The sequence below is a fragment of the Diaphorina citri genome, unplaced genomic scaffold (genome assembly GCF_000475195.1).
Source record: "Diaphorina citri unplaced genomic scaffold, Diaci psyllid genome assembly version 1.1 scaffold1737, whole genome shotgun sequence".
NCBI classification, from domain to species: Eukaryota; Metazoa; Arthropoda; class Insecta; order Hemiptera; family Psyllidae; genus Diaphorina; species Diaphorina citri.
Window position 1 is genome coordinate 17,519 of NW_007379163.1, and position 9,811 is coordinate 27,329.

The window sequence follows — 9,811 nt, forward strand, 5'->3', positions numbered from 1 at the left end:
TTGACCCATAGAGAGAAGAATCTATACAGACAAACAAGCAGCAACGAGAAAAAAAAAAAAAAAAAAAAAAAAAAAAAAAAAAAAAAAAAAAAAAAAAAAAAAACAAACAGACAAACAAACCAACAAACAACAAGTAGACGAACAAACAAAGAAACACAAACAAACGAAAACAAGCCAACCGACAAACAAACAAAAACAAACCAACAATCAAGCAAGCAGACAAACAAGGGAAGATTTCGAAGTGATTTTACCAGTAGAAAAGAAATGAACACTTTATTTTTCTTGCTTTTAAGAGGTTTGATAGAGGAAACTGTAATGGCTAAGGTCTCATGATATCGTTCCAAAATGAAGAGAGAAGGAAGACATGATAGAAAGTCAGCCGTTCCGAGAACGACCCTTGTTTTTTTTTTTTTTTTTTTTTTTTTTTTTTTAAATTTATGTTTTCCCCGCGTTTGTTTTTTTTTTTTTTTTTTGGGCGAGAAGAGACACAATACTTCCCATTTAGGTGCATTTACGAGAACACCAGAAAGTAACCCGTTGAAATATTTGCAATCGAAAAACGAGTACAAATTTTTGTCGATGGTGGGATTCGAACCCGACTTTCTGCATGGCAAGCAAGCGCGTTACCACTGGACCAACCGTGCCCCCATTATCTTTTCATTAGTTCGTCCCGGACGGAATTTTTCTTCAAGATGGATTCACGGTGTTCGTGTTTTCTTTTCAGGAAAGATTCAAATCCAAAGGCTATGAAGTGTCACGTAGACAACATTATAGCTGTTCTGGCTACATGGAAGAGTGAATATTTCCACACCAGGAAGGCGATTGAGGAAAGCGGCAAAGGTAAGATAAGAGGCATACTACGGGATGGGCATGCTACGACACAGACCACATGCGTTTAATGTCGCAGTTGTACAATTGCTTCGAAATAAAAGTGGTGGAACACTTTTGTTTTAGGAGACTACCTATACCTCTTTTTAGAATTTGCATCCCAATTTTAATTATGTAGATCAAAAGCATCCTTGGGCCCTGTTTCCAGAAGGTACCGTTTGGCCGTCATTCCGGACCAAAGTCCCGCTATTTAGGGCTATACAGGGAAAAAGCTCAAAAGGAACTAGCGCTTCTCACGACTTTACCTTTAGTCACAGGTCGCTCAAATTTTATAGCTGCTGAAGTTTTTAGTGATGGGGGGGTTTTACTCACCATTCTGCGACAATCTTCCCGCCTACTCAGCCTGCCTCGGTGGTGTAGTGGTCAAGGCGCTCGCCTGGTAAACAGGAGGGCGTGGGTTCAATCCCGCCACTTTTTCACTAGCCCTAAGGCCTACCTTTTCTTCGAATTTCGATAGGTCTCCAACCCACTCATATATTTTTTTCTTTTTTTATAACTTAAACAAGGTCTAATATGAGTTTCTGGGAGGATGACCTGATGGCCAAGTTTCCGACATTTGAAAACAACAACAAACAGGTCTAATATCTATAAGTAATTTTATTGTAAACATTACCCTTGATAAAAATACCTTGTTTTGACTGCGGGAGTAAAGAGACTTTTCAGTCTCATTCTGGCAGTATAAACAAGGTATATTCTATTATAATGCCCTTTCGTTCCAGGTGTTCCCAATCATCGAGACCAATCTAAACTCGTCCATTTTCAAAATCGTTCCCCTGAAATCGCTCAAAGATGGAAAGGGTCACATTGTTAGACCTCTACTTGGAGATAGAGAGATGGTGGAGGATGTAATTATGGACGAAGAAGAGAAGGAGGAATATGAAGAACCAGGTATCCAAGGTAAGCGCCTATTTATGCATTTGGTAGAGTATTATTTTAAAATTTCCAAGTAAAAATCTAAAACAATAAAAATAAAAAAAAATGTAAGTTCGCTGTGTTACCACAAAAGTTATGAAGAAGCTCTGCTTTATCACAATGAATTGATTTGTATGGTAAGTACGGTTATTTGTATTTTTAGCCCGTCCTTCCTTTATTATTACGATAGTAATAAAAAAAGGTACAAGGGACGGGCTATTGTATTTGCTTCGGTGTCGTCTGTCTGTCTGTCTGTCCTTATCCAAACCTGGTCGACCTATATATCTTTTTCTTCACCTTTTCCGTGTACAGACGGCGTTTTTCGTCAGTCTCTCAATCAGCCCTAACCAGGGTAAGTGCTTTGGGTTGACATTTGGTTTTGGCTACAAATTTTACGAGTGGATGCCCTTCGCACTCAACCTTTGCTATATCTTTAGCAAGGGGAATTCAGGCTGGTATACTCCCTGTTTAACGTCCCCCATCCAGACTAAGCTGATCTACTCCCTGTTTAAAGTCTCCCATCCAGACTAAGCTGGTCTACTCCCTGTTTAACGTCCCCCAGCCAGACTGAAAATAATAATAATAATACCTACCCAATCTATTATTTGATCTTTGATATTTTTCAGAAGGAGTGCGAGGAAGTATTGAGGACACATACATCCCCATCAAGTTCCTCACGCGGCTGAAACGGAAGCATGCCGCCCGGCTGAGGGGGCCGGCCCGAGAGGAAGTCAAGGTCACGGAGGCGGCCCTGGCGGCGGCCGGACTCGCTGAGAGGCGCCTCACCTTCCAGGTGAACTTCGACTATGCCGCCATGTTCGATATCACCTACGAAGGTAAATAAAAACTTCTTCTTCTTCTTTACCTTTTCCCACTCAAGTGGGGTCGGCATTTTTAGACAACAATTTCCAGTTGCCTCGGTTATGAACATCATATAAAGGTAAATCATATAAAGGTAAATAAAAATCATATAAAGGAACATATAAAGGAACATCATATAAAGGTAAATAAAAACTAAAATATCTAAATAAGGTCTGTCTGATAAAAAAAAAATAAAATAAAAAAAATAATAGAAAGTAAAAAAGCGGTCTCTACGAAAACCTTTAACTTTAAACCAATCGGAAGGCGCCTTTCTTTAGTCCTACAGTTGAAGCCCGGTTATTTTCTGAAGAATTGTAAAGAAGTTGGTACTGTTGGTAGTTTGTAAAGGAAGATACGATGATATAGTACAGATTTAGTAACGCTGTACTCGGAGCCAGTTTTTTTTTAACAATAAAAAAATCGCCTATAAAAAGCACTCTCCTTTTCTCATCAGTGGATTTCTTCCAAGAAGATACTTTTCTCACATTAGCACTTTTCAATTTAGCAAAAATAATTTCTTTGAGCAGAAGCCAAAACTCGGAAAAGAGTGGTCTTTGATGCTGTCATTGAGTTACCGACTGAAAAGAGTAGTTCTTTCTTTACATAACTCACTCACTCACCCACCTCTATTGATCTGCTCCACAGGAAATCAAGTTAGCTTTGAAAGTAGTGGTCTTTGACGCCGAGTCATTCAAGAACGCTCTGCAAGTGATTCAAAAAGTCAAGAATATGGTTCTAGACACGGATTTGATAACGTATGAGATCATCAATCGGAATAATACACTCAAAAAACACGACTCACCCGTTATGCAAGACGAATTGGATGGTAAGAGACCGGGGGATCGAATCCCGCGCAGAGTGAATATATAAAAAAGACTCAATTTATTATGCAATTAGGTAAAAAGAGTTGAGAAAATGGAAGTGAGGGGGAGAAAAGGGCGAGGTAGACCGAAGAAAATGGAAGAGAATGCCCCAGGCATTAATCCCGCCCCTTAGTCGGAATATTTTGTAGATAGTTTATTTTATAATTTATTTCATTTCTTTCTTCTTGTTATTAATTTATTATTGTGTATTTGTTTTGTTTTTTTTTTCTTTCTTCTCTTTTGTTAATCTTGTTGTTCTGTATATATTTATTGTACCTATACTTTTGTAAATATTCCAAATAACTTGGACAAAACGACTTAAGATTTGATGATGATGAAGAATAATAATAATAGTTAATGATCCCATTTCTATTATTTATTTTATTTCAGGTAAAAGTTTCGATATGTCCCCTGATGTTTTCACTCTAAACCAAGTGTTTGCAATGAATTTGTCGGATCACGAAGACGAATGTATGGAAATCATTGGATCTGCTATCAAGGAACTCAACATTGAAACGGCTATACAAGACATAACGACTGCCTGGACGCAGGAAATGGTTCTGCCTACCATACCGCATAGAAAATTCTCAATTTTGAAATGAATCGAACTTTCGTATGGGCGCCCAACATCAATCTACTTATGCAATGTGCAACACGCGGAACACAGACATTGGTCCGGGTGGCATGATTCAATATGATGAAAAGAAACCCATGAGAGCCGAGGCCTACATTAAAGTAACACCAAACGTGACCAAATCCTTCTCTCTTTTTCGCTAATATATCTCAGTCGTTCCACGTCAGAGTGCATCGGGGATTTGTGTATTATAGTTAGAAAACAAAATTATCTACTATTTTTATTATTTGACATACTTACTCAGTACCGGTCCGGAGTTAGAAGCATTCAAATTTCAGCAAGTTCCAACGAAGAAAAACAAAGTTTGGCTCTTATCGAATACTGAGTACCTATTTTCCTCCCTATAGGTTATAGGAAGACAGATCTATTTTTTCCTAAGCAATTTACGAAAAAAATACCAAACGAGCTCTTTATTCCTTGATTTCAGGCGAAGCTTTCAAACGCATGGGTTTCGACCTGCCCGAGTCAGTCAAGGATTTGCTCGACAAAAAGCTGGAACTCCGTGTCAATCTTCCTCAGTTGGAAAGCATAGTGGACAAATATCGCACCCTTATGATGAATCTAGATCCTGATATGTATCTTATATTGAAACGCCAAGTATTCAAACTGGAAACCTGTATTCTGCCCGGCACTTCCAAGTGAGTTAGCGAGGGATAGAAAAGGGCGAGGTAGATCGAAGAAAAAAGGGAAAGATTGTGTACACAATAGGGCTGCCTGGTAGAGACTCACAAACAGCTAGGAAGAAGAAGAAGATGTTATTAAACCCATAAAATAAACTAGACCTTGGTTAGACTGCTAAGGTAAAGGAACTTTTCAGGTGGTAGAGAACACCTCCGGCCTTACCCTCGCCTATTGGTTACCTTCCACTTGATTTTTAATACATTACATATACCTACCTGGTACATAGTATAAAGGTAGATTACAGAGACCTTATTTAGACTGTTGGGGTAAAGGGACTTTTCAGTCTCATTCTGGCAGGATAAACAAGGTATATTCTATTCTATCCCTGAAGTGTTTCTTCTTCTGTTACACTCAGATCTGACCGCATTTTGGAAACAGATTCACAGCGAGGCAAAAATAAAAACAACTGAAGATCCTACCCTACAGACATATAGGATCCCAATGCAAAGATCCAGGTTCGATGTTCGAAGAAATCCGTCCCGAAGGACCTTCTTTTATAATAATAATTAACTATCCCGTTTCTATTTTGTTTCAGATCTGACAGCATTTTGGAAACAGATTCACACCGAAGCGAAAATAAAACAGCTCAAGATCCTACCCTATCGGGACACCACAACAACCAGGTCTAATATCTATAAGTAATTTTATTGTAAACATTATCCTTGATAAAAATACCTTGTTTAGACTGCGGGAGTAAAGGGACTTTTCAGTCTCATTCCGGCAGTATAAACAAGGTTTATTCTATTATAATGCCCTTTCGTTCCAGGTGTTCCCAATTATCGAGACCAATCTAAACTCGTCCATTTTCAAAATCGTTCCCCTGAAATCGCTCAAAGATGGAAAGGATCACATTGCTAGACCTCTACTTGGAGATAGAGAGAACCTTGTTTTGACTGCGGGAGTAAAGGGACTTTTCAGTCTCATTCCGGCAGTATAAACAAGGTATATTCTATTATAATGCCCTTTCGTTCCAGGTGTTCCCAATTATCGAGACCAATCTGAACTCGTCCATTTTCAAAATCGTTCCCCTGAAATCGCTCAAAGATGGAAAGGATCACATTGCTAGACCTCTACTTGGAGATAGAGAGATGGTGGAGGATGTAAATATGGACGAAGAAGAGAAGGAGGAATATGAAGAACAAGGTGTCCAAGGTAAGCGCCTATTTATGCATTTGGTAGAGTATTATTTTAGAATTTCCAAGTAAAAATCTAGAAAAAAACATGTTGGTTCGCTGTGTTACAACAAAAGTTATGAAGAAGCTCTGCTTTATCAAAATAAATTGATTTGTAAGGTAAGTACGGTTATTTGTATTTTTAGCCCGTCCTTCCTTTATTATTACGATAGTAATAAAAAAGGTACAAGGGACGGGCTATTGTATTCGCTTCGGTGTCGTCTGTCGGTCTGTCTGTCTGTCCTTATCCAAACCTGGTCGACCTATATATCTTTTTCTTCACCTTTTCCGTGTACAGACGGCGTTTTTCGTCAGCCTCTCAATCAGCCCTAACCAGGGTAATTGCTTTGGGTTGACATTTGGTTTTGGCTACAAATTTTACGAGTGGATGCCCTTCGCACTCAACCTTTGCTATATCTTTAGCAAGGGGATCTCTTTAACGGATAATGTTCGTTCTCTGAACGGCTGGGTTTTCCCTGTTCTGTCTTCTTTCTCTCTTCGCTTTCGGGACGATAAGACCTTGGCCGTTACAGTTCCCTCTGTCAAAATTCTTTTGAAGAAAAAGATTCTGGATTTCTGAACTAACTAAACTGTTGGGCAGTAGGCAGTCCAGCTACTGACCTCGTGTAAGTTGGCCAGATTCAATTGGATTCTTATGATTACCTTTGGTTAAAGAGAAAGAAATAAAAATAATAATAAAAAAAAAATCATGTTTTCAGGTGGAATCGTTACTCCAAACTGTGGCTCTACGACAAGCTCAAAGTGTGCGAGCAATTCTCGTCGAAACCAAACGTCTCCCTGTACCAATTCGAAGAAAAGATGAATTTCTACTCGGATATAGTTGCCGAAATCGGGAAAATGATGTCGGTGAGATGCTACATGGACGTTTACTGCGTTCGAATTGATTTGGCCGCCATCGGGGCGCAGATTACCGCCCTGGCGACGGAGTGGAAGGACGCAATTGCGGACAATTTGATTGCCAACACGCGCCAAATGATTGCGGAGTATAGGAAACGATGCTACATGGATGTTTACTGCGTTCGAATTGATTTGGCCGCCATCGGGGCACAGATTACCGCCCTGGCGACGGAGTGGAAGGACGCAATTGCGGACAATTTGATTGCCAACACGCGCCAAATGATTGCGGAGTATAGGAAGACGTTGGAGGTGAGTGTGTACTTGGCGGAATTTTGTGAACACGGTTGGTTTTTTTGGGGGGATATCAGTGATTTTTGTAGGAATGAAGTACACCATGATATGTATCTTAGAAGACGTATTAAATGATTGCGGAGTATAGGAAGACGTTGGAGGTGAGTTTGTACTTGGCGGAATTTTGTGAACACGGTTGGTTTTTTTGGGGGGGATATCAGTGATTTTTGAGATCTTTTTTGTAGGAATGAAGTACACCATGATATGTATCTTAGAAGACGTATTAAATGATTGCGGAGTATAGGAAGACGTTGGAGGTGAGTTTGAATGAGTGGCGTTGAATTGTGTTAACATGTTTGGGTTTTTTGCGGGATATCAGTGATTTTTGAGATATTTGGTCTTTGACGCTGTCATTGAGTTACCGACTGAAAAGAGTCACTCACTCACCCACCTCCATTGATCTGCTCCACAGGAAATCAAGTTAGCCTTGAAAGTAGTGGTCTTTGACGCTGAGTCATTCAAGAACGCTCTGCAAGTGATTCAAAAAGTCAAGAATATGGTTCTAGACACGGATTTGATAACGTATGAGATCATCAATCCCTCTTTAACGGATAATGTTCGTTCTCGGAACGGCTGGTTTTCTATCCTGTCTTCCTTCTCTCTTCTCTTTCGGGACGATAAGACCTTAGCCGTTACAGTTCCCTCTGTCAAAATTCTTTTGAACAAAATGATTCTGGATTTCTGGCTAACTAACTAAACTGTTGGGCAGTAGGCAGTCCAGCTACTGACCTCGTGTAAGTTGGCCAGATTGGATTCTTATTTCTATTATTTATTTTATTTCAGGTAAAAGTTTTGATATGTCCCCGGATGTTTTCACTCTAAACCAAGTGTTTGCCATGAATCTATCGGATCACGAAGACGAATGTATGGAAATCATTGGATCTGCAATCAAGGAACTCAACATTGAAACGGCTATACAAGACATAACGACTGCCTGGACGCAGGAAATGGTTCTGCCTACCATACCGCATACCAAGGTAATATTAAGACGTTTTAACTTATTATTATTATATAACACTTTATTAGGATTTTACAATATTTACAAACAGGTACACAAAACAAAATAACAAAATGATAAGAAATTAACAAATGAAAACGAAAATAACTTCACTGTACAGCTGCTGAAGTTCTTAGTGATGGGGGGTTTTTACAGCTCCCATGGCGTAGTGGTCACTGCACTCGCCTTGCACGCGGGAGACCCGGGTTCGATTCCCGGCGGGGTCAAGAAATTTGTGTATAACAGCTGAAATTCTTAGTGATGGGGGGTTTTTACTCACCATTCTGCGACAATCTCCCCGCCTACTCAGCCTGCCTCGGTGGTGTAGTGGTCAAGGCGCTCGCCTGGTAAACAGGAGGGCGTGGGTTCAATCCCAAACAATGGATACAACACAAGGAAAAGGTTCATTGGATGTTTTTCTATTTATTACTATAAAGAGAAAACTCAACTCTTGAACCTACCTAGTAGAATCTAAAGGCTCCTGATACACATGCTATGAAAAAAGGGAAAGATTGTGTACACAATAGGGCTGCCTGGAAGAGACTCACAAACAGCTAGGAAGAAGAAGAAGAAGAAGAAGAAGAGGAAGAAGAGGAAGAAGAAGAAGAAGAAGAAGAAAAAGAAGAAGAAGAAGAAGAAGAAGAAGAAGAAGAAGAAGAAGAAGATGTTATTAAACCCATAAAATAAACTAGACCTTGGTTAGACTGCTAAGGTAAAGGAACTTTTTAGGCGGTAGAGAACACCTCCGGCCTTACCCTCGCCTATTGGTTACCTTCCACTTGATTTTCAATACATTAGAGGCAGAATCAATCTGCCTCGGTAGCGTAGTGGTGAAGACGCTCGCCTGGTAAACAGGAGGGAGTGGGTTCGAAATCAGCCGAGGTATGGAATTTTATCCTCATTTATTTGAGAATTTGACCACATAATAATGGAGCTCTAAGGGTTAGGTGGTAGAGAATGCCTAAGGCGTTAACCTCGCCTAGTGGTTGCCTTCCACTCAAGAGTCTATATTATTATTATTATTATTACCTACCTGGTACATAGTATACACTATACAGGTAGATTACAGAGACCTTGTTTAGACTGCTGGGGTAAAGGGAGTTTTCAGTCTCATTCGAGCAAGATAAACAAGGTACATTCTATTCTATCCCTGAAGTGTATCTTTCTTATGTTGCACTCAGATCTGACCGAATTTTGGAAACAGATTCACAGCGAGGCAAAAATAAAACAACTGAAGATCCTACCCTACAGACATATAGGATCCCAATGCAAAGATCCGGGTTCGATGTTCGAAGAAATCCGTCCCGAAGGACCTTTTTTTATAATAATAATTAACTATCCCATTTCCATTTTGTTTCAGATCTGACAGCATTTTGGAAACAGATTCACACCGAAGCGAAAATAAAACAGCTCAAGATCCTACCCTACCGGGACACTTTTGCTGAAATTAGTCAGGGCCTCATAGACGACTTTCTCGACAGAATCAATCAATTTGTGGAGAGATTCTACAGTGAGGGGCCCTACTCTGTGGAAGGTGAGTGGAAGCTGTAATGCGGACCGTACTAATAATTATAGGTACTTATAGGATAGGTAT

The 9,811-nt window shown here is 39.8% G+C and overlaps 1 protein-coding gene across 1 annotated transcript in view; it reads left to right on the forward strand.

The window, feature by feature from the left end:
• Positions 1–6,834, forward strand: part of LOC113470667 — a 7,610-nt gene extending 776 nt beyond the window's left edge. Inside the window, exons 2-8 of the mRNA XM_026829297.1 lie at positions 1,608–1,785; positions 2,427–2,636; positions 4,586–4,796; positions 5,375–5,462; positions 5,606–5,740; positions 5,814–5,991; positions 6,731–6,834. Of these exons, the coding sequence (XP_026685098.1) occupies positions 1,608–1,785; positions 2,427–2,636; positions 4,586–4,796; positions 5,375–5,462; positions 5,606–5,740; positions 5,814–5,991; positions 6,731–6,834 (1,104 nt within the window). The remainder of the gene's footprint in view (positions 1–1,607; positions 1,786–2,426; positions 2,637–4,585; positions 4,797–5,374; positions 5,463–5,605; positions 5,741–5,813; positions 5,992–6,730) is intronic.
• Positions 6,835–9,811: the final 2,977 nt, after the last annotated feature.